This window comes from Liolophura sinensis, chromosome 11 (genome assembly GCF_032854445.1).
Source record: "Liolophura sinensis isolate JHLJ2023 chromosome 11, CUHK_Ljap_v2, whole genome shotgun sequence".
Lineage (NCBI taxonomy): Eukaryota > Metazoa > Mollusca > Polyplacophora > Chitonida > Chitonidae > Liolophura > Liolophura sinensis.
In genome coordinates, this window is record NC_088305.1 from 13,255,415 (window position 1) to 13,280,957 (window position 25,543).

Consider the following 25,543-nt stretch of genomic DNA (forward strand, 5'->3'; position numbering starts at 1 on the left):
ATCACTTTGTTTTAGGGAGCGAAGCTGTGGATCAGATCCTGACAATCTTGTGCGATACTGGTATGTTTGTCGGCGGATTTTTTGGCTGCTTGATGGACAACACCATTCCAGGTGAGCTGGTAATGTCTTATCATGCTAGTTGACTCATTATCTGAGAAGAGATATTCAGGTCTGCTGTCTGGAAATAACGGATTGCATAATAAATTAACATTTTCATTTAGGATGGAGTTAAAGATACACAGTCAAAAAGTTAGTGAGCCAAGACTATAGTAAAGTCATCTTAAAAGTAAGTTTACAGAAGATCACATAACACCGCGGTCCCACCAAAATGTGGTGTTGGCCTACATCCCAAAGTACTGTAGGTGCGCCAAGTTCAACTTCAAGATAGATTTAAGCTCAACACGATACAAGTACACAAATCAATGCACATGCACTGTGTCATATGTTAAGAAATGTATAACGGTTAAGGTATGTATGACAATCTATGCACATGACAAGCCTTATATGAAACTGTGGTTTAGAAGACTTGAGCGGGAATGTCATCGAGAACACCAAAGGAATAACTCCAACAGAAGAATCCTGTTAAAATGAATCCTGGTTTAACACACGACAATTCGCAGGTTGCTGGCAGAACTTCCTACGAGCAATTATACATGATATTTATATAATATGGTGTTTATTCTATTTGGTGATAAAAAAAAGTACAAATGAGATTATGGCAGATATGCTGTAAAATCATGCACCACAACCCGATTTCACAGTGCATCACTTCTGACTACACCATACAGTAACTGACATACCATACTGACTTGCATCACTTCTGACTACACCATACAGTAACTGACATACCATACTGACTTGCATCACTTCTGACTGCACCATACTTTAACTGACATACCATACTGACTTGCATCACTTCTGACTACACCATACAGTAACTGACATACCATACTGACTTGCATCATTTCTGACTACATCATACAGTAACTGACGTACCATACTGACTTGCATCACTCCTGACTACACCATACAGGAACTGACATACCATACTGACTTGCATCACTTCTGACTACACCATACAGTATCTGACATACCATACTGACTTGCATCACTTCTGACTACACCATACAATAACTGACATACCATACTGACTTGCATCACTTCTGACTACACCATACAGGGACTGACATACCATACTGACTTGCATCACTTCTGACTACACCATACAGTAACTGACATACCATACTGACTTGCATCACTTCTGACTACATCATACAAGAACTGACATACCATACTGACTTGCATGACTTCTGACTACACCATACAGTAACTGACATACCATACTGACTTGCATCACTTCTGACTACACCATACAGTAACTGACATACCATACTGACTTGCATCACTTCTGACTACACCATACAGTATCTGACGTACCATACTGACTTGCATCACTTCTGGCTACACCATACAGTAACTGACGTACCATACTGACTTGCATCACTTCTGAATACACCATACAGTAACTGACATACCATACTGACTTGCATCACTTCTGACTACACCATACAGTAACTGACGTACCATACTGACTTGCATCACTTCTGACTACACCATACAGTAACTGACATACCATACTGACTGCATCACTTCTGACTACTCCATACAGTATCTGACGTACCATACTAACTTGCATCACTCCTGACTACACCATACAGTAACTGACATACCATACTGACTTGCATCACTTCTGACTACACCATACAGTAACTGACGTACCATACTGACTTGCATCACTTCGGACTACACCATACAGTAACTGATGTGCCATACTGACTGGCATCACTTCTGACTACACCATACAATAACTGACATACCATACTGACTTGCATCACTTCTGACTACACCATACAGTAACTGACGTACCATACTGACTTGCATCACTTCTGACTACACCATACAGTAACTGACATACCATACTGACTTGCATCACTTCTGACTACACCATACAGTAACTGACGTACCATACTGACTTGCATCACTTCTGACTACACCATACAGTAACTGACATACCATACTGACTGCATCACTTCTGACTACTCCATACAGTATCTGACGTACCATACTAACTTGCATCACTCCTGACTACACCATACAGTAACTGACATACCATACTGACTTGCATCACTTCTGACTACACCATACAGTAACTGACGTACCATACTGACTTGCATCACTTCGGACTACACCATACAGTAACTGATGTGCCATACTGACTTGCATCACTTCTGACTACACCATACAATAACTGACATACCATACTGACTTGCATCACTTCGGACTACACCATACAGTAACTGACATACCAAACTGACTTGCATCACTTCTGACTACACCATACAATAACTGACATACCATATTGACTTTTATCACCTCTGACTACACCATAGAGTAACTGACATACCAAACTGACTTGCATCACTTCTGACTACACCATACAGTAACTGACATACCATATTGACTTTTATCACTTCTGACTACACCATACAGTAACTGACATACCATACTGACTTGCATCACTTCTGACTACACCATACAGTAACTGACATACCATACTGATTTGCATCACTTCTGACTACACCATACAGTAACTGACATACCATTCTGACTTGCATCACTTCTGACTACACCATACAGTAACTGACATACCATACTGACTTGCATCATTTCTGACTACATCATACAAGAACTGACATACCATACTGACTTGCATCACTTCTGACTACTCTATACAGTATCTGACGTACCATACTGACTTGCATCACTTCTGACTACACCATACAGTAACTGACGTACCATACTGACTTGCATCACTTCTGACTACACCATACAGTAACTGACATACCATACTGTCTTAAGGTCTACTCAGTTGTAAGACTGCCGATTACACTAGAATGTAGTCATCTACCTAAATCACTTCCCTGTGCTTCTCTCTGCAAAGTAGTGTACGACTGCGGCTTGCAGACGATATACTCTATAAGGCTTGCTCTAATTTTTGGGTTGTAACGGTTTTCCTAGATTATGAATATTTAACATGTTTTCGGAGGTCACTGGAAACCGTCGCAACTTAGGACGCACAAGGCGCATTTATAAACATAAACATCACTGTCGAAATGCTGGAACAATGTACGTAGAAAGCTCAGTTGTCTTTTTCACTTCCGGTGTCATGCAATTCATGTGCATTACCTCATTATTTCTGAAATGTATTTGGTGGATAATTTGACTCTTACGTCTTTAATTATATAGCTACATGGTGATACACACAAGATCCATCATTAGTTTTTCGATTTTGTTTAATAGGCACAGAAGAAGAAAGAGGGATTCTGACATGGCGCCAGATGACCGATGACGCCACTGATGAAGCATTCGGCATGAACGTGGCCAGCACCAGTATTTACGACCTTCCGTTGGTTCAAAAGTTTTTCAACAGGTGGAACTGGACGAGTTATTTCCCCTTTTGCCCGACTTTTCGCGGATTTAGCAGCTGTTGCCGATGCCGAAAGAAGCTAGATGCTGATGATGAAGAAGAAGGAGGAACCGTCAACATGGGATATGTGAACGGAACTGAGCGCTCTGACTGTACAGAGGAAAAGGCTACGAAATTGTAGACGTAACTCACCGACAGAGTTTTCGATTCCGGTTTTGGGACTGGGTAGATTGTAATTCACCAGAAAGAAGATAATACAAGTAGATTGGTTTTTCTGCTTTCACTGTTTGCTTCTGTCGAAATATATCAGAAAGTGATAGACAAGAAACTTTATTCGACCAAGTTTAAGTACATGCATACCCGTAGACAGGTATAGTGTTTTAAACAGCGCAAGTTTCTGAAGATAAGCTAACTCTTACGATCTTCAAAATATAAATGTCGTGTAACCATCTACTTACATGTCACACCTGTCACCCTGCGTGTGCCTGCATCATTGTCATTTTTGGCTCATTTCTGTGATTTACGTTTGATAGAAAGATAATGAAAGTTCAGAAACAAATATGACCGGAACATAATAAATATATAATAATGTAAATTATTCAGTTCTTAGTCTCACTGTGATTATGTATCCGAATGCATATTGGTATAGGACCAAAATAATAATGTACGTCGCCAAAAATTCGCCGCCCTGAACCTAGGACATATTCAACACTATGAACCGTCAAAGAGCTTTGAAAAATTTATTCAGCTTTCATTGACAGTGCAAAGGTGATAAATCGTGCAAGTGGAAAGATTTTATTTCTGTTTTTTTTTGTTGATACTTGTTTTGGCACAGCGCCTATTGAAGGTACAACATTGGTGGAAATACTTCCTATTCTGTTGGCGTGTGCATGGAGTGAAATGATCGCCATTTATATAAAACTGAGCGTGCATAATCACGCACTCCAGTAAATTTTAATTGAGCTTCAAAATTAAAGACAGGTATAGTGAACTTTCATGACCAATGAGTCGCTCTAAGTTCCAGTCCAGCTCATGCTGCATTCCTCTACGGTCGTAGGTGGAAAGCAAAGCCCGTAACCAGTGTATATTCGTGGGCTTCCTCTGGGTTTCCTCACACCAAGCTAGCATATTTTGTGTAAGTGAAATATTCTTTAATACGGCGCAAAAAAGCAATGAAAGAAATATTTTATTTTCCTGGGAATAAAGAAATGTTCATTGCAAGGCTACATACATTGCAGCTTTATATACGTGTTTGACTGATAAAGGTTTAACGTTATTCCAAGCCGCTACCGCAGGGTCAGTATTGTTAAGAAAGTGATTGTCATAAATATTACACGGTTGGTGTATGATTATGTTTATTCGAAGTAATACTAAAGTACATGACTTGCACTTTAGCCCAATTACAACTACAACACAGCATAGATAACTTTTTAGACGTCGTGCTGCTGCAAGTAATGTTATTATGTTCAAGATACGTAGGGTATAGTGCCAATGTTTTGTATGTAATATATTATTACATTTTCTGAAGTTGTTGCCATGTACTAGATACCGTAAGCTGTACGTATTACATAACGTAAATATTTGCCCTTGGGCGTCAATAAGCCTGTTCAGTTTTTGTTAAATCAGGAGACACTACTCTCTCTGTCATAAAATAAGGGGACAATACTTTTGGTTGTACTAACGAAGTAGGTAACATAAGTCCATTTTCAGTATGGCTTGCATAATCGTAATTCATTTTCATTGATACTTGGCAGCTTTTTACCATATGTCAGAGTATTGGGGTCACAGACAGGCAGCGCCACATTCAATCAATCAGTCGTGCTATAAGATTATTGTGGACGTCACTCCTGGATTCGTGCGATGCGTTTTATTGATTTGGAGCACTCTAGGGTAAACAGACTGCTATTCCACGAGGAAGAGGCAGAACAGTTATGTCATGCTTCCTAAATGGAACATAAAAAAGCTCATTTCTAATGAGCATCTTCAATGACATGAGTCGGCAACGTAGGGTTAACTTAACTGACCCGAGCATCCCAAATGTGCAATGCGTAGGATCACTGATCCCTCTAAGAGTTTTTTTTACCACGTGCTGTTTGGGTTTACAAGGAAATCAAAATACCATTGACCGCAAATATGAACATCCATATAAAAACATAAAAAATAACGTGGCCATACATACACACATAGCTGAAAAACTCTTCTCGGTATATATCACGAAAGTCTGAACTGAGCACGTGGAATGTGGGGTAACTTTGCCGAGGGTCGGTGGCTAACCTCGGAGCCACGGTTCCTCGTGTATGGCTTGAGACAGCAAATATGTAATTAATAAAATAATTGAATGAATAAATGGAAGAAGGAATGAATGGTCATGGCTTAACGTCACATCGGCAATGTTTGGCGAGAAAAAGCCCTAAACATAAGCCAGCGAATGGTTTTCGAAAGAATGAGACCACCAAATATAAAACAAAAAGCAGACGAGCAAGTTTAAAAACAGTTCACAAGAACCAAACCATAGTTCAAACTCGAAAACCATAAAATTTATAATATATAAGGAGGAAAATTAGTACAAATGAATGAATAATTATCCCTTATTTGTCAGCCATGTCGTGGCGGGAACACGTTTAAAACAGCAACGAATGAATTAAGAACGACCGATGATACAGGTGTATAAAATACTAGTAGGTCACTCATAGACATATCTGAATTCTAGGTACGCTTCAAAGTAAAAGTGAATGCTACCTCCATATTTTGTTACCGGTTCACCTTTAAACTTTAAAAGAAAACATCACGTTTATACAACCTATGCCTTAAATTAAAGATGTATACAAACTGTGTGGATTGTTTTTCTTAAACATGGCCATTTTCTACAAAATCCACCCATTTCAGGCACATTGATAACCCAGCCATGTTTTGGGCATGTCCAGTGAAAAGCCTCCTTTCTTCCTCTTGAATATTCATTATGACGTTAAGGTGTAATGGTTTTACTCCTACCATATGATTAACGTACATTTCCAGTCTCAGATAAATGCGTTCCTATATCACGATAATCGTGGATTTTAAGGATTTTAATGTCCCCGTGGCCGAGGTGTTTAGCCCGTCAGCTTTCCGAGTAAAATCGTATCTCGGCAGAATACCGCTTTCAACATCCTTTACCGAGGAAAACAAATCGATATTCCCAATTTAAATTTTTCAGTATATCTTCCACGAAAAAAAAAAACTCGACTAGATGATATGATGTACATAAGGGGTGTACACAGTGTTTATAGTCTACGGAAAAGGGCAATTAGGCCCACTGGCCATTTAAATAACACACGCCGGAGCTTGTGCAATGATTGAAGAATTTTCCTCTCAAAATAATACTCGGTTGATGGGGAACCTGAATCCCCTGGATTCTTGTTTGTTTGTCTGAAAATATTTCACTGCCCAGGAGATCTCGATTGCACAGTCAGTCAGCCTGTCCCGGTACTTGCATAATAAATCGCTTAACCGAAATCAAGTCATACATGATACATTTTATTTCGGTTATGAAAGGGTGGTTACACATAAATGTCTATGAAACACGTGGCCAAAACATGCCTCAACTCGGCGAGGAATGTTTTGGCCACAAGTCCAACATGTGTTCACATTTGGCAGCTACTTTTCCCACTAATTAAGCACTTTTTTTCTCAGTTTTCTTCCATGATTAAATATACTGACTCTTACTTTCGATCGAATTAAGCAATTTATCAAACTATGGAGGTCTTTTAATTCGCTACGATCGACGTCAATACTAGCAGAAAAGGGAGACAACTCACCGATGTTATAAACGTTAAATTTGATGTGTGTTTATAAATTCACGCCGAACAAAGTAAATATGTGAATTGTCGGGGTAAAAAAGAAAACATTTCTCGCCCCCATCCGTGCACAAACACATCTGCACTTATTTCTACATGTCCGTTCGTTACCAAAACGGTAATACATTAGCTATTCTAACATAACTTGAAACCATCCTGACCAAAGTGAAGCAATTGTGATTTGTGACGTGCCTGTGGAAATATAGTAACTATTTTATTTTAAATTAACCTGTTTTTTTTATTTCTCCTTTACACCACAATACTGTGGTCATATTTTCAGTTTAAAATATGCATTCAAAGGCATTCCTGTTGGTAGCCCCCACATGCTTAGGTAAGGCTGTCATCTTACACGTACCAAATACATTTTTTGAGGCATTCACGGTTTATGAAAAACCTTTCACGAGGCTGATATTATTTTCTGCTTGCTAAGATGCTAAGTGACTTTTGCGTAGTCCGTCGGATGTCTCATACCAACATTAAAACACTTAAAACATGTGGCCAAAGCATGCCTCACCAAATAGTGGCGGGGGCCTCCGTCGCTCAGTTGGTTAGCGCGCTAGCGCAGCGTAATGACCCAGGAGCCTTTCACCACTGCGGTCGCTGTGAGTTCAAGTCTAGCTCATGCTGGTTTCCTCTCCGGCCGTACGTGGGAAGCAACCTGCGGATGGTCATGGGTTTCCCCCGGGCTGTGCCCGGTTTCCTCCCACCATAATGCTGGTCGCCGTCGTATAAGTGAAATATTCTTGAGTACGGCGTAAAACACCACTCAAATAAATAAATAAATAAATGGAGGCGGTCAAATTTGTCGCCCGAGTGGCCACACTGGATGGCCACACTGGACGGCCACACTTGATGGCCACATTCCGAATAAAGCGCTTTCCTCTCAGATTTCTAGCACCGTTCTGTGCTTTGAGAAGAAACACAAACTCACTGACTCGTATCCTCAATGTAATTAAACAACTTGTGAAAATATGGAGGTCTTTTGTTCGCGATGATCGATAGGAATGCGAGTAAAGAAGGGAGGCAATTCACCCAGCTCGTATACCTTATGTTTCATGTGTGTTTACATTCACGCCGAACTATGTAAAACCGTGGTTCGTCGGCACGAAACAACCATATTTCTCATCAATATATGTGCATTAAAATCCCCTACAATCATTTCTAGAGGTTCGCGTTTTACCTGAACCATAATACGTGAATACTCTTACGTAGCTTGAAACCGCCCTCACAATAGTGAAGCGAATGTCATTTGCGACCTGCCGGGGGAAATATGGTAACTATTTTATTTTAAAATCGACCTGTTTTTTGTATTTAACATCAAAATGCTGTCAGTGGAAAGCATCCATTGAAAGGCGTTCTCGTTCGTAGCCCACACATGCATAGATAAAGCTGTCAGCTTACACGCACCAAAATAAAAATCTACCAGCACGTTTTCTTTGTGGCATTCACGATTTATAATGAACATTTCACCAGACTGATGTCGTTTTCTGCTTACCAGAAAAATGACTTTTGCGTGGTCCGGCGGATATCTCATACCAACATTACTGCACTAAAAACACTTGGTCAAATCATGCCTCACCAAAGGGAGACGGTGAAATTTGTGGCTCGAGTGGCCACACAGGGTGGCCACATATCCGAATAAAGCGCTTTCCTCTCAGATTTCTGACACCATTCTGTGCTTTGAAAGGAAACACAAATTCACGGACTCATATCCTCAATGTAATTTAACAACTTGTGAAAATATGGAGGTCTTTCGTCCGCGACGATCGATTGGAACACAAATAAAGAAGGGAGGTAATTCACCCAGTACGTATACCTTATGTTTCATGTGTGTTTACATGCATGCCGAACTATGTAAAACTCTGACCTAACAAGTCTTTGAACGGTGATCAGCGTCGGGCTGAACGCTGTATTACTTCCCGAGAATAAGAACAACGTTTATCCATCATCATGGCGGTAAATTATTTCAAGATACGTATACCCTCCCTATTATCTGAAAACATGCATTCATTTAAGGCACATTCATTATTTATATATAAATATTTCTTCATCCGTAGGAAAGTTACATGGTGATAAAAAATTCCTTTCAGACATAATCACAAACAGACGGCTATAGAATGTAATGAGGCGTTCAGTTAAGATTTATGCAAATCACGGTACTTGCTCTTTTAGTAGAAATGGGCACCCCTTCTGAGATAATTCCTTATGTCCTATCGAGCCTATATACAAAATATACAAATAACTCATTCACAATCTTGACCAGCAATCTTGACCAGCATCCACCGGACTTACAACGCTTGTAATAATATAAGCATATTTCAGTGGAAATATTCGAATATACATGTAAGTATTCAAATGTCTCCTGTAGGCCTGTACCTATAATGTACACTGGGTGATCTGCCCTCACGTTACTGTAACGTGGCTCTGTTTTAACTCCGGATGCTGGAAAATGAGGAAAAAGTACCTACTGATCGAAGAAAAGTATAAATGTGTCCTTAAGTTTAATGCATTTCGCTTGAGACTTGAGTTGAGCTCGCACGAGATAAATTTATGCGTGTTCGGTGTTTCTATCACTGTGAGGAGTTTAATAGGTCGCCACTATCACCGAGCGTCTAGAGGAGAGTACCTAAATTATATAGGAGTGTTCGGTGTGGATTGGCGACAGTTTGTTTCCATGCCTTTGTTCTTTAGTCACGCCCCTTTTTCGCGACGTAGCACTTGTCTATCTACTAATAAACATGGAAGGGGAAATAATCCTGTTTCTAAATTCCCTCTGACAGTGTTGAATACATATGTACGTGCATATATGCAGGTCTACACACTAAGACTAACACTGCAATTCTGAGAAGTCAAACGGCATTTCATATATAAATATTTATCTTACATCTATAATTAGTGATATTATTTCTGAAATTTTAAAATATTCTTTCTTACAACGCTTTTCTGGTCAGTCGGCTGACACAGATCTTTATGGTAGACTCTATTGGCGACTTGGCGATATGTGACCAACTTATGTGGCTTTGGGATGGGCATGTGACGGCCTCACGTTCTCCAAGTACCCCTATCTCAGACGATGTGTGCCTATTATATTCACCAGGCCCAGACGGGAGAGCTCTAGGTTACTCGCCTTTTGCGACAAGCCCTGGAGACCCCACGAGGGGCCTTGGTTGTGTAATCTCCATTTATTGCCACAAAATTACGTCATAACACTACAATTGGCAAAAGGTCTTCCAGAAACCTGCGGATGGTCGTAGGTTTCCCCCGAGCTCTGCCCGGTTTCCTACCACCATAATGCTGGCCGCCGTCGTATAAGTGAAACATTCTTGAGTACGGCGTAAAACACCAATCAAATAAATAAAGTAAATACAATTAACAACGCCATTGGAAATCCAAGACAGACACAAAAGTTTTCTTATTAGGTAAATTTTCTATTTATCAATTATTAAAATTATTTCTTAATACAGCCACAGTGACGAAGCATGTCCACAAGGTGCTCGCGGACTTCCCTAGTGTCTTCACAGACTACTGTCACACACACAGGCGCCATGCTTACAGGTGTACATATTCCTGATTCCCAGTCCACGGTGCAACAGGCATAAGGGCTGCAAACACAGATGTACAAATTTAGAAAACGATATTCATAAAATAAAAACACAGCTGTACAAATTTAGAAAACGATATTCATAAAAATGCATGGAATGTATTGAATAGGCCTACATATGTGTATGCTCCAGAGCAGCGACGAGAGTCGGCGAATGGCCACATGTATTACTGGTGAAATCCTGTCTTATATCATTCCTCGTTAGCTGTGGTTTATTCTTACTGTTCGTGTAATCGTAGCAAATAACATCTTGCCAACTTATCTTAAGCTGAAGAAAGGTAAAAAATGCAGTGCTTTTAACTGCAATTTCAATGTCATAGGTCTAGAAGTGCTGTGTTGTAACATTTAGTCAGTAACTTGCGAATGTAACAGAATCACATGAACGTTTAATTAATTACAATAATTACAATAATTTCTGTAATTATGAAGGCAGAAAACATGGGCAAAGAAGTCCATGTGTTGTTCTCGACTACAGTATATAGATTGACATACAGTTTGATTCTGTTTTCAATGTAGTGTTTTGATAAAGAATAGATGTACACAAAGTATCGCGAAAAACATGCGGAGGTAGAATTAGTGACAAATGAGAAAGAACAACCAGATCATATAAAACCTTAATGAAGCATTGATATCTTTCGAAAACAGAAAAATCAGTTATGATCTTGAAATAAAATTATTTTGTAAAAGATGAGGAACTATTCCGCTGCACATTCTAATTACATGTTTTGTAAAATTTAACAAAAGAAAAGTTTATTACATAATCTGGGAGGCGAGTTGTTCCAATTCCAAACCGTAACTGTAATGTTCCAAATCGCCAATGTTTTTTTTTTCAGTACGGAAATAGTACTCACCTCGACAATCGGAAAGGAATTTGAGCCGAGATACTTGCAAAAATCAGACTTTGAAATGGATATAACATTAGGAAAAGTGTGTCCAAAATTGTGACGCCCTGAGAAGTAGTGCAAGGTGCAGTCTCTTTACAATGATTTATTTATTTGACTGGAGTTTTACGCCGTACTCAAGAAATTGGCTGCCAGCAGAGCCTGGTGAAAACCCACGAACATACGCAGGTTGAAAGAAGGCCAGTATACAATGAACTTGTACTCAGCGATCGCACTGATGAGAGGCTTCTGGGTCACTTCTCGCGCTAGCACTCTTAACGACTAGAGCACGTGGGCCACATTTTGAAATGATTTATTTATTTGATTGGTGTTTTACGCCGTACTCAAGAATATTCATTTTGAAATGAAGGTGATTTTTTATAACAGTTACTTACGGACAGTGTGTTTCCACATTTGGTATCGACCAACAGTTCGGATTGAGTGACGGTACTCTCCGGGAAAGGGGGCACTGTTTACATTCCATCAGAAACTGCACTTCACTGAGAAATAAGAGAAATAGTATTGTCGACTGTCAAAATCATCAATTCAGACGTTGCGAGTGGGAAATAATTTCCTTTAAAACTGCCAATATGCTTTAAGGGTTTAAGGCACATCAGAATTTACTGGTGAGCAGTAATTTTTCAAATAACTTTCCATTTTCACACTCTTACTTTCATTTGTTCTGTTTATTAATTGAGTGGTGCTTTACACCTTACTCAAGACGACACGTACGACAGCGGCCAGCATTATAGTAGTGGGTGGGTGGGGATGGATGGGACGATCCGCATGATGCAAGACAACCTTGCCACCTACGACTGGAGATGGATAGACTGAACATGAACATCAACTGGACTTGAACTCACAATTCGCGTTGGGGAGAGGCTCTTGGATCCTTGCGTCTCGATGGCACTAAGCCCATGTGAAGACCATGCGGAAATGGAATATACAGTGCACGCTAAGTCACTGTTGGCAGCAAATGAATTATAATGTAATTTATCCCATACTGTCATATGCCCTGTCATATCCCTGGTTTATACTTACAGGCGTAACTGGTAGCAGTCCACGTTTGATTGTCCATTACCGCCGAAAATTGCCGCAGGCCGTGGAGGGTTAGCACAAGTAGGCGGACTGCATACAAATAATAATCACAGTTTATGTTTACCTATAAATGTTATGGTTTCGATGTATTTACCTAATGTATAACATGATTAAATGTTAATGTTAAACAATTCTATAACGTAATGACTTAAAGTATCCTCATTGACGTATCGATAAAATTTATACGATACAATTTAGGACCACAGAAAGGAACACCAGAGTAATGACGACAGTGTGACAGCTGATGGCATGTAACTTGTAAAAGCTCGCCTCATGTCAGTTTACTCGGAGTTGAAATTCTGTTTCAACTGTTTATGTACTTAAGTAGTAACAATTAACAAATCCCCAAGCATAATAGATTAACAAGAATAAGTTCAAAGTGCATTGGTATTAGTTGCCCATTATCAGACATCACTTTTCTGGAATTGCTTAAAATCCTATGTTTTCATAACATGTGATAACCAGTCGCAAGAAAACAATACAAAGCCACCAAAATAATACTGGTTTATGCAGGGATGAAATATCCAAGACTACATCATGGAGAGGTAAATCGTAGCAGTGACGACATTGTGACAATATGCTCATTAAGGAAGATACCAATATAATAACTTTTTAAGAGAATTAGATAGATTTGGCAGTAGTATATAAACAAACAAGTAACAAAGATTGCACAAATGAATTAGGGTCAGACATATATTAGAATAAATAGCTGAAGGGTGTATTCACCTTCCATCACCAGTCAGTTGTGTGGTTTCCGAAGCCTCAAGTGTGTCGTAGTCTAGGTTATTATCCGCCATGATCTGACGAATAAGATCTCTGTAACAGAAGGTGTAGCAAGAGTTCAAAATGCAGTTAAATTGTATTAATTTGGACATTTTATTTCTGTCAGCACGGCAAGAGATTTATGCCAACTGGCATTTCTCTACGCTAGAATTCCTCACAAAAATTTAACTCACAGAATTACGCCATTATTTTCTCTATGTTAACTAGATAGTGTCAGAGTTGTTGCATGACACAGCACAGCATCAAGACTTTCTTTGGTTATGCTATTTATATAGGTTACCATTCATGTGACGTATAACTCTCCATTGATTTGCTACAATTTCACGTTAATACGTATGTGAAATTCGCTAATAACATGTAGTAGCAAGGTAATAGTTCCAGTGTGTACATGTACCAGTTGCGCTACTCTATGGACAGATCTGTACCTGTTTTCGTATGAATACGATCACATGTTAGAAACTATAAAATGTGATCTCTTTCGAGCTCTATCCATTTTCAATAAAAAAAATGGTAGCATCTGCTGAATCCTGTGTACATTACCATGATTTCAGTCTACTACTAATGCTGAATAAAACAAAAACTATTAGGGAAACCCCATCAAAGGCACTTTCAATAAATTTCTCAAGTACCTTGTGAGCAAGTACACACAGAGCATTTAATCTATGCGTCGAAACAGACACTCGCATACCAGACGTCAACCAGTAAGGACGTTCCAGGTGAATAATTGCAAGGCCAATTCCAATCAGTTGCCCATTGACTGCAACTGTTCATACATTCAACGCGACAATCTCATTCAATACGATGGACATACAGCCCGTAGCTCCGGGTTGAGTGGAACGAGAGACAATATTGAAGCAGCGTGTCAGAAATTCTGGACACTGTCGATATATACTTTAAAGAAAATTACACTCATTGTAAAACTTAAGAAACCTACAGTGAAGGCGTTTAATGGAATAACCTTGACACGCTAGTTTTTGCACTAATAACTTGTGACGTTGATTGAAATCGTCACACAACACACAGGATTTAGCAAATGCTACCAGGCCTCTGGTAATTTGTTGTCTCTGTCACTAAGAGCAACCACACCGTTTCTTGTGAGTCGGCAGTGAGAATTGCGCCATCGCTTTCCTTCTGTCGCTGTATCACGTGTTTCTCACTGTAGGGAATCTTAGTAACCTACAAAGTTTAGGGGATAGAAATGATCGTATAATAAAAATATACTGTACTTACTCTGGATAAGATGATGACTGAACGTAGTCAGATGTGTTGAAGAATGGGGGCATTGTTAAGGGGCCGCTGTCTGGATCACACCTGCCAAAATGTCAAAGTAGTAATGTAGCATTACAAACATGGGATGTCGAAGCGAACATTTAATTGTGCTGCATTCAAATAGGGCAATTTCGATTTCCTTATTTCATGGTAATGCAGTAATATTGTACTTAAATTTCTCACGTTTTTAACTTACATAATGCAATAGTGTCATACATGTTCAACCCAACTGACATCTTAACTACCTCCGAAGACCAAAATCGATATTAAAGAACTGAACAATAAAACAAAACTACCAAAAAGCAGAATGAAAGATGAAAGCTCACCCGCCTATAATTGTTGGTGGTGGTTCTGCCCTGTTGAAGAAAAGAAAACGGGCAGCAAACCGATTGAGGTTAGACAAAAACACACCCAATGTTACATCGGGGTTACAGTATATGGAGCTAAACCGCCGCCCTGTTAATAAATAGGCACAACACATGACTTTAGTAGCAGGGTTACTAAATTTATTTATTTATGAATATTTTACGATGTACTGACATATATTTAACTTACACTACGGCGGCCAGAAGTATGGTGGGAGGAAACCGGATAGACGCCGGAGTAAACCCACGTTCATCGGCAGGTTGCTGGCAGACTTTCACCACTTGCTGCCGGAGAAGAAGCCAACATGAGCTGGACTTGAACTCATAGCGACCGCATTGTTGAGAGGCTTCTGGGACACTGCGCCATGTTGGCACGCTAACTAGTTCGCCCAAGGAGGCCCTCTGGGAAATTTATGCAGCTCCTGAAAACCGCGCGTTATACAAACCAGAATTCCCAGAATGCACCGGCGTTGATACACATTGACGTAATTTGGGTTAGGGAAAGTTCCGCGGTAGTCAAGATCGAAATCGAGGCGATGCGGTGGACTTCAGTATAACTAGGTACTGTATTTATTATTTTTATGCACCTACACCTTTAACGTGTATAAAATTGTATATTTGTGATGTGTACGTCTTGTTTACATTGCGAGCCACACATGGACGTGTACTTAACGGTGTACATTTGCTTTTTCAGAGCACCTTGCGTAGAGAGTAAATGTATTATACTGTTAACAATAAAGGGCGCATGCTTGACGGCGTCAAAATATTTAATGTAAAAAAGATACATTGTACACAGTGAAGTTGCACGGGAGACGCTCGGGTGTAGTACTCTTTAGTCATACTTCTCTGCATATGAGAGAATCATTCACATACTAATTCTCCACATCTAAAGTAAACAAAAACGTCTAAATGTGTTGAAAGTGAATAAAAGAACTTACGTGGTTATCCATGGTGGTACGGTGCTGTAAAACGAAAGGAAAGATTTATGAATGTTTACGACCTAATCTTAGATAATTGTCTATTCAACAGTTATTAAACACATTTTGCTGAAGTATCGAGATATTCCTTACCTACTGACGGAATCCTTACATCCACAGCCAAGCAACAAAATAACAGCAACAAGGGGGGAATATAATCTAAAAGGAGCAAAAATAGAAGTGGGAGAAAAATGTTCGTCAGAAAAGCCCTCAAGACTGTCCACATGGATTAGCTCTTGCGCTATGATAGACGTAACATCAGTTTTATTTATTTCACAGGTCTGGCAAATGTGGCCACATGCTCGGATCTTGGACCTGTTGGTCAACTACTGGTCAAGATTTTACGTAACGCACCTGGGTTCTTAAGGATTTCTACCATCCAAAAACCTGAGAGACATAATGCGGGTAGCATGTACTTGAATATGACAAATGCCCATTTAATAAAAAAAGAGGTAATTAAGAAATGAAAAAGACACAGATGCTCTTGGAAAATAACAGTTTAAAATCTATGCGTTGAAACAGACATTAGCTGTCAACCACGATGGACGTTCAGAGTCAATAATTGCAAGGTCAGTTCCCAAAAAGACTTTTAACACAAACTAGCAAAGGACTAAGAAAGTATGTAAAATAGGACAAAATCATACAATCCACAGTTTTCAACGATGTAGGAAAGACGCAAGGTATGTTCTAGGCGACTGTGTAAAATCAGTGTTCAAACTGTGTACCATGCTAGAATATAAGTTGTCGATAACCAAATAAATATCTCAGTTTCTTTTGATTGCAACTGTTCATATATCCACCAAGGTGATCTAATTTAACATGATGAACATACAGCCCCTAGCCCTTGGTTAAGCGGAATTAGACACGATCATGAAGCAGAGTTCTGGACGCTCTGCCCATATTTACTTACAAGAGAATTATACTCATCGTAAAACTTAAGAAACTTGGAGTGAAGGCGTTTAATGGAATAACCTTGACACACAAGTTTTTGTAATAACTTGTGACGTTGATTGAAATCGCCACATAAGACACGGGCTCTAACAAATGCTACAAAAGGCGAGATACGTTCACGCCTCTTCGGAATATTGCTGTCCAAGTGATGATCATTTACATCCTATCTCAGTCAATAACCCAGATGCATCTTATCGTTAACACTCTACTCCGGCCCCTCAACCGTCCCTTAAACGACTGCACAAATAGTTGTGGTTTTCGTTTAAAGCCGCGAAATACGAATCTTAAATTATTGTACAATTTATGTACTATGATGCATAATGAAAAGCTTTTTTAAATGTCAAATGCCACTGTTAAGCACAGAAGGTGTTTCCTCGAACTAGACAGAATATAAACATATCGAAAACAAATCTTTGCAATGTTGGAAAATTGCTCACTCGTCTTACTCAGATGGTCGTCGAGTCTGTTTGTTGGCTCCCTGTGCATCCACTCAAACTCAAAACAAAGGGAAGTACTACAAAAAAGTTTATACACCACTGGCCACGGGATGGCGGGACGAGACCAATCAAATCAAATATTTTTTTTTATCTCAAATACCTATTGAAATACACGTGGTTAAATTTGGTAAAAGGACATCGAATATTCAGAAAGCCGTGCATACATCTAGGTGGAGTTGTTTATGTATGGAATAAGTTTTTCATTTCAAACAACTTTTGAAATATATGTAGTTGACAGTGTGTTATTTTGATACAAGGGCATCGAGTATTCAGAAGGTCATCTGTACATCTGGGTGGAGTTGTTTACGTCTCGGAGAAATTGTTGATAGCTTGAATGATTCTGCTGTGTATGAAGTTTCCGGTTTTCTGAATGTTCTAAAGCCGGTTACGCGGGTTTTGTGAACGGAGGGATACCGACACCTGGCGGCTTTGTCGTACGGTTTAGAGTAAATGTTTACAACACTGGCTTACGCAATAATTGTGTGGTTTGAAGTACATTCACGGATGAACAGTTCAGAAAATGCAGCAGGTTACACCCTTTAATGTAACTTAGTTTGAATTTAAATTTCAGTATAAGTTGCAAGATCCTGTTTTCGTGGTTTACCCCCCCCCCCCCCTCCCCCACCCCGGGGTGAAAAGAGTAGGACATCAGCCCTCTAGGCAAGCTTGTTGTAAAAGGCAACTAAATTGAGCTCTCCCATGTGGCCCGGTGAACCATAAAGACTTAGAGTACAGACGATAAAACAAGAGTAGCAACGACACTGTTATAACTGGCAAATGGCCACACCTATATACACCCCATTGTCAATTTACCGTCGTTACGGTCTCATTCTAGGTGTTGAATAAAAGCGTAAGTGAGGTAAGTTGACAAGAGTACGATATTTCACAGGTTACCAGTCACCATTTACCAGTGCGAGTCATGCAATCACACTAAAACGATGCGCATGAACCCGAGAACCAGAGCTCAATTTTCTGTATTTGAATAGTATTAGTTCTCCAAACTAAAAATAGGTGTTTGCTCACTGATAATAACAAGATCTATCAGTCTGTAAGATCAGTTTATAAGGTCTGTATATTAATGCACTATTGTGAATGTGGTTTCTTTACTCGCATCTTCTCATGATACATTCAGTGATCAAAGCTAACAAAAGTTATTCGTCTACGTTTTTTTTCATAAAATTCCCATAGTGCCTGTGTTATCTATTACATAAAGTTGCCTGTGTTCATGTGTTCATTTTATGGGAAAAAAATCATGTACAGGTACATTACATAACATTTACACCACAGAGTGTAAATCGTAACTTATCACCAATATGCCACTAAGATAATGAAGGCCTAGATTCCCCGTCAGCGGAGCATTGTTTTTGAAAGTGGACAAAATTAAAAGATTACTGAGCTCTGATTACTGAGCACTGATTACAGAGCACTGATTACTGAACACTGATTACTGAGCATTGATTACTGAGCACTGATTACTGAGCACTGATTACTGAGCATTGATTACTGAGCACTGATTACTGAGCACTGATTACTGAGCATTGATTACTGAGCACTGATTACTGAGTTCCACAGTCTTACCTTATTTACTGCAGAGAAAAATGGGCACAAGAAAAATAAGTATATGTAGACACACAGAAGTTTCCTTTGCTAACTGAAGGAGTTCACTACATAAAATATATACTGAATGTCAGACGGGTGAACGGATGCCTGTCATTACCTTTCCGATTATCTGGGCATGAAACAACAGGCAAAGACAACTGGTGAACGGCTGAATGTTGTGAAAATAGGTGATGCAGTACATTGGTTATTTGGCACATAACTGATGCATCAAGTGAATCGCAAAAAATATTTTTTTTTTTACATTTTTTTCTCATTTATAACATACGAGTGTATATGTATAAGAAAGTCCCAATTTTGATAATGCTGTAGATGTTGCTGTCAACTGAAAAACACCAATGATAACTTTGATACAGTTTTAGGCCTTTTTAGGTTTATGGACGAAGGAGGATTTGCCCCCGAAGATAATTGGCAGAGGTGCCTTACTATTTCTAACCTTTGTTCGAGAGCTCTTTTTTGGCCAGGACTTCATAACGGTTAATTGCTAATTTGAAAAAAAAATTGCCTCCTCCAAATTAATAAATTACATCGGTGAACGCTTGGCATGAATTACACTTACAGTAGTGGATGTCTGAGATACTTTGTTGATTAAAAATACTGATTATTATTTCTGTGAACAATTTATCTTAAACACATAATTTTAAAATATTTATTTATTTATTTATTTATTTGACTGATGCTTTACGCCGTACTCAAGAATGTTTCACTTATACGACAGCCAACATTATGGTGGGAGGATACCGGGCAGAGCCCGGGGGAAGCCCACGACCATCCGCAGGTTGTTGACAAACCTTCCAACTTACAATTTTAAAATAAAACAGAATAGTATAATTAAGACGTACACCACAGGGAGAAAAGCCAGAGCAGTGACGACAGCGTGGTGGTTGGCAATTGATCACTGTAGTGTTTCCACCTCATATATCAGATCCCGTTCATTAAGTAACCGGAAGTACTCGCAAGTACCCGTACCTGTGTGTTGTAGTTGCATGGTCAGCATGGTGTGCAGAATACATTCATCTGATTAAACTTGAGTCTCCGATTTAAATCTGCCAACATTCAGTAAGGTAACTCAACAATGGCGACGAGGATGTCGAATATGTTCTTTCCTCTTAATTGCTGAGCAATCAAGATGGCGATGATGGCTACCAACATAGAAATTGGCGGAATTCCAAACGTCGACTGGACGGTTGAAGCGACCTGTGCCAAAAGATGGCGACTTTGGAAACGGTCCTTCGAACTTTTGGTGGTAGGAAAGGGAATTAAAGATGATACAGATGAGATATTTGTTGCTTCACTATGCTGAGATGGCAATGCAAGATATTTTTGACACTTTATCTGAAACCGGCACTTTGATCTTCTTAAACACAATGAATCTAATAAAAACCCTCTTATAACTCAGCAAAGTTTTGAATGGGACTTGCAGGTCCACAATAAACTGCATGCTTTTCATCCTGTTACTGACTACACTTCTTGTACTTGTGGAATGTCTCGTAGAGTCCAAGTAGTTTTAACCAGGTGTCGCATGGGGCATTCTCGTCTAACACACAATTGCATCTTAGATGGGAGCAGTGCTACCGAGTGTGTTGGATGTGATGCCTAATATGACATCAAACATATCCTGGTTGAATGTTTATCTAAAAAAAACCTCCTTTCTTATAGGGTGTACATTTCCGTGTAGCTTATTAGGTTCTTTTAGTCCTGACTGGTCTTATACGTATCCCAGTTCTAAGCTGTGGTACTGATAGAGCCTGATTTTGACTGCGCAATTCGAATTCATAAGAGAGGGTAAGCGGGTAATTATACTCCCTCAAAGAAATTGGGCAGGGGGGGGGGGGGAATCCCCTTGTCTGCGTAAGTTTAATTAGAAACGAATATATATATATATATATATATATATATATATATATATATATATATATATATATATATATATATATATATATATATATATATATATATATATAATACGTAGAAGACATCTGACGTAGAATACGTAGAAGACGTGATCTGTTAGGAATGCTTCTTCAGGTATATACGTAGAAGACTATATGCTGTTCAGACCCAACTCCAGTCGCGCTGTAGATGTGGCGCGTTCCAGGGACGTCATGTGACATAATGAAGTACGTCATGTGACATAATGAAGAGAAATACTGTACAATTTGCCTCGTCTACAAATATTATGTCCACATCCCTCAAAGTCCAGAGTAAAATAAGCTTTCTATGTTCATGTTCAAGCATCTTCCAATGATGACAGTTCAAGTGCACCACGAATCGCCTATCCGTGATTGTAACTATTAGGGAGCAACTTGCATAACCAAGGGGGTAGTATCGATTTGAATGTGGTATGTGTCGAACTACTTTTTGACCCTTCTGAATGGAGATAAAACATGTTTTTGTTATTTTTTTATTTCGAGTTTGGAATTTAAACTTAAAAGCATGAGTTTTGTTTAAAATACATATACGGTTTTCATAACCAGGAAGGATTTCCATATTATTTTCATTTATTTATTTATTTGATTGGTGTTTTACGCCGTACTCAAGAATATTTCACTTATACGACGGCGGCCAGCATTATGGTGGGTGGAAACCGGGCACAGCCCTGGGGAAACTCACGACCATCCGCAGGTTACTAGCAGGCCTTCCCATGTACGGCCGGAGAGGAAGCCAGGATGAGCTGGATTTGAACTCACAGCGACCGCATTGGTGAGAGACCCCTGGGTCATTACGCTGCGCTAGCGCGCTAACCAACTGAGCCACTATTATTTTCATGTTAATCTGTTTAAATGAAGTATGATTCTGTTGGGGCAGGGTTTTCTTTTATATCAAATTTTGACTTTCTCCTCTCCCTTGATTAATATTGCTCGCTCCCTAATGAAATCTTCTGCATTATTTGCCTATGGTTTATGTTCACAAAACATCTGATTCTGTGGAAATTACTTCGTAATTCCTGTAAAGTTTACCAGATTGTAAAACACCCCACAAATAAAAGTAAAAACATGTTAACCATTTTGGTTCATTTTATTAGATAACTGGTTCAGACAAGCTATCTCTTCGGGCGCTCAATCTTCTTTTATGGATCCATCATACATCATAGCAATGGAATTAATAATCTAAAACGATTCGCCACTTTTCTTGTCAGGTCATACATTATCCACTTCTTAAGCAACCTCACGACAGCCACAACGGACGGGTAAGGTAGCCTCGAACTGAATGATGGTGGTCAGCTGCGGGGTTATGCAGATCATCGTTACACAGACACGAACGTGTTGCACGGGTACACATAGACCCTCACGCCAGTCCACGGTACAACAAGGCGCGAGGCTGCAAACATAAAAAACAGCTATCAAAAACAATGTCAGTAGATAGGAAACATCGTCAGTACACGTCTGTTTAAAAAAAAACTGGTGCAAATATCAAAAGTGTAACAGAAATATATGCGTTTGTATCCTGAATAATATGATTAATAAGGAACACAGTTTACTTAAGTTTACTTGTTCAAGAAAAAAGTGAACGTTTCAGAATGCATACTTGTGCGTGGATTGTTACAACACACCTAAATAAGGATGAAAGTGATGTAATTGAAATTTATGAGACAGATGAAGGCACATATAATGTGGACTGTAGACATACAGTAGAGTGCGGTATAGTACAGTAAGTTCTTTCCAGTGAATTATAGTTGTACATCGCACAATCTGTTCATCACCGAAGTGCATACCCCTTACAGCGCATGTGCTACCCTCAACGCTTTACATCACTGACACCACCAGACAACCTCGGCCTTTGAAGCCTGTGCGACGCACGTGGTTTTGTTGAGTTTTAATCTAACCACACAGGTGACTCTCACGTGGAATTATGCGATCAGAATTTGGTAATAAAACTGTTTCACGCGTCGGTCAGAATCATGTTGTAGATACTTTATGTAAAAATAATGCATAAAAATAATGTACAAAGTACTATTAGAAACTAAGGTTGAGAGTTTTTGTCGTTTCGGACATCACTTCCTGTCTTGACCGCAGTGACCTCGGTGTTGTGCAATATTTCTGTACAATCATGCTAATTAAACACGCATGCGCTGTAAGGTGTATGACCGAAATGCTTTACTCTGACAAAGTTACTTACGGACACTCGACAAATGGAATGGGCACAATCCAGCAATTGTCCTTAAGAAGCAGGAGTCTCTGACGAGGGAGGCACTGTAAACCGTCTAACCAGCGCTCCGTTAAACTGAAAACAGAGCGGGAAAACTTTAAACTTATACCAATTTAACGATGGATAGTAATTTATACTGACAATATATTTAAGTCACATCGTGTGGAAATTGAATCCCGTATAACATAGAATGCCAGTTGGTGTTTACGTGAAGAAGTATTCCTAACAGATCACGGTGACAGATGTTGATGAAATAACTTCCCATTTCCACTCCATCACTTTTACAGCCAACTTAAAGTCCACAGACTACGGATAAGGGAGATACACAGCGTACAACAAAAGAATTTTTCTTAGGTGAAAATTTATAATGTAATTTGTCACGCGCACAGTAACATCTGCATACTCAACACTTACTCTCGCAAAGCCTGGCACCTCGCGTTTAGTTGGCCCTGTTCATTTCCGCCGTTATTTGCCACTGGTACCGCAGGTACTGGGGAACCACCACAGCCCGAGGCGCTGCCGAGAATAAACACATTTAACTAACAGTGTGAATAATGTCAGCAGGAAATAGGAACATCCTATATTATCTGAATTATTGTTCGGATTGATTTAATATCTATCTGATTTAGGGATAATCACTTAACGATCAATACGATTTGATTATGTTTTCTGGTCTGAGGTTATGAAAATTCGAGAATGACTTACGCCCAGAGGAAACAGCGCAGACTGGAAAGGAATTACTTTGTATGGGTTTACTTATAATTACGCTGTATTCGGCTACATTTCACTTAAAAGTCCACTTAAAAGTTCACTTATTAAAGAATTTTGCGCAGAGTCAGTGGGCGACAACTAGATCTTGCTATGAATATGACCCAACCATAGCCTAAGCTGTAGCTGAATTGATCAATAGGTTCTGGTCACCAACTAGGGGACAACATACAAAGTACCTAGTAACCTATAAATCATTACTTATTCAACAGAAACAATGATAAGGAAAAGATATATAGACAAAGTTTACTGTCAACTGTGGCTTGTTGAAATGTTGACCCTTTATTTTTGAACACTAAATTTCTTGAAACAACAAGTTATGTACACCTATTTTCAGCAGTGACTCGTTTCATTTTAGAACACGTGTTGAGAGAAGCGCATGCGCTGTAAGAGTTCTGGTTTTTGAAAGTTATCTGATATGTCTGATGACATTCTGTGTACCTAATTTATCGGTTTATTAAGGCAATACAACGGTAGTTTTACTGCAGTTTTAAACAATGCCAAAATCTAATAAACCTACTTAGGTACAAGAGTGTACTTACCTCTGGTTAGCAGCCATTTGTGCGGAGGCAGAAGCCTGAATTTGGTCGTAGTCCAGGTTATTTTCCGCCAAAATTTGGCGAATAGCCGACCTGTAACAATAGGAAACGAACATTGTCAATCTCTACATATTTAAGTATCATTCTTTAGGTAACATTATTCATTTCTCTGTGTGAAGTAAGCTCGCGCTATTCTGTGTTTTTCCTCTTGTAAATCACTATTTTGCTGACATATTGCTGACGTGGCGTTAAGCCATGATTATTCATGTATTTATTCTTGCTGTTTCAAATGCAGGACCAATTGTATTTAATACTCTGTTTGTAGTTTAACGTTATAGAGATATTCTTCATGTAAAAGCGTGCTTTATGCGTTGAATCGTGCATTTTAAAATGATTAAATAGCTATTGGTTTACGCTTAAATGTATTATGAAAATTTTTTTAAACTGAAAAAATAAAGATACAACCTTTTAACTTGCTTCGCGTTGAAACTGGTCGCGTTAACTTAATTGAAATACTGAGATAAGTTTTTACGTACTCTGGATATGATGATAATGGTACGTCGTCAGATGTCTGAAACGAAGAGTCGAATGACACTGGCGTGCTGCCGGATCCACACCTGCGGAAACATCAAAGTCACTTAAGCCGATATCTAATACGGGAATCTCTTTTATCGCTAAAGGCAAAAAAAGTCCAACTCTACCACGTGACCTGTCAAATTTTTAGGCAA

The 25,543-nt window shown here is 39.2% G+C and overlaps 3 protein-coding genes across 3 annotated transcripts in view; 1 reads left to right on the plus strand and 2 right to left on the minus strand.

The window, feature by feature from the left end:
• Nucleotides 1–3,668, plus strand: part of LOC135478093 (solute carrier family 23 member 1-like) — a 39,275-nt gene extending 35,607 nt beyond the window's left edge. Inside the window, exons 14-15 of the mRNA XM_064758364.1 lie at nucleotides 16–111; nucleotides 3,361–3,668. Of these exons, the coding sequence (XP_064614434.1) occupies nucleotides 16–111; nucleotides 3,361–3,668 (404 nt within the window). The remainder of the gene's footprint in view (nucleotides 1–15; nucleotides 112–3,360) is intronic.
• Nucleotides 3,669–10,768: 7,100 nt separating this feature from the next.
• Nucleotides 10,769–20,247, minus strand: LOC135478094 (uncharacterized). The gene is made up of 7 exons (XM_064758365.1): nucleotides 20,202–20,247; nucleotides 16,256–16,279; nucleotides 15,279–15,308; nucleotides 14,914–14,994; nucleotides 13,627–13,716; nucleotides 12,844–12,930; nucleotides 10,769–10,922 (listed from the first exon to the last, which is right to left on the minus strand). Exons 4-7 carry the CDS (start codon nucleotides 14,964–14,966, stop codon nucleotides 10,769–10,771), a joined length of 384 nt encoding a protein of 127 aa, XP_064614435.1. The 5' UTR covers nucleotides 14,967–14,994; nucleotides 15,279–15,308; nucleotides 16,256–16,279; nucleotides 20,202–20,247.
• A 2,107-nt stretch (nucleotides 20,248–22,354) lies between these two features.
• LOC135477848 (uncharacterized) lies at nucleotides 22,355–25,481 on the minus strand. The gene is made up of 5 exons (XM_064758053.1): nucleotides 25,352–25,481; nucleotides 24,819–24,908; nucleotides 23,923–24,024; nucleotides 23,479–23,583; nucleotides 22,355–22,680 (listed from the first exon to the last, which is right to left on the minus strand). Exons 2-5 carry the CDS (start codon nucleotides 24,833–24,835, stop codon nucleotides 22,518–22,520), a joined length of 387 nt encoding a protein of 128 aa, XP_064614123.1. The 5' UTR covers nucleotides 24,836–24,908; nucleotides 25,352–25,481; the 3' UTR covers nucleotides 22,355–22,517.
• Between the last annotated feature and the right edge of the window lie 62 nt (nucleotides 25,482–25,543).

What these genes read in the sequence shown, in the direction of transcription:
- LOC135478094 (XM_064758365.1), bottom strand. Translation starts at nt 14,966, where the DNA reads ATGCCCCCATTCTTCAACACATCTGACTACGTTCAGTCATCATCTTAT. An exon ending in CAACTGACTGGTGATGGAAG is followed by an intron (nt 12,931 to 13,626) that starts GTGAATACACCC and finishes ATTTGTATGCAG; the next exon opens with TCCGCCTACTTGTGCTAACC. An exon ending in GACTGCTACCAGTTACGCCT is followed by an intron (nt 10,923 to 12,843) that starts GTAAGTATAAAC and finishes CTGTGTTTGCAG; the next exon opens with CCCTTATGCCTGTTGCACCG.
- LOC135477848 (XM_064758053.1), bottom strand. An exon ending in AGGTGCCAGGCTTTGCGAGA is followed by an intron (nt 23,584 to 23,922) that starts GTAAGTGTTGAG and finishes CTCTGTTTTCAG; the next exon opens with TTTAACGGAGCGCTGGTTAG. An exon ending in ATTCCATTTGTCGAGTGTCC is followed by an intron (nt 22,681 to 23,478) that starts GTAAGTAACTTT and finishes TTATGTTTGCAG; the next exon opens with CCTCGCGCCTTGTTGTACCG.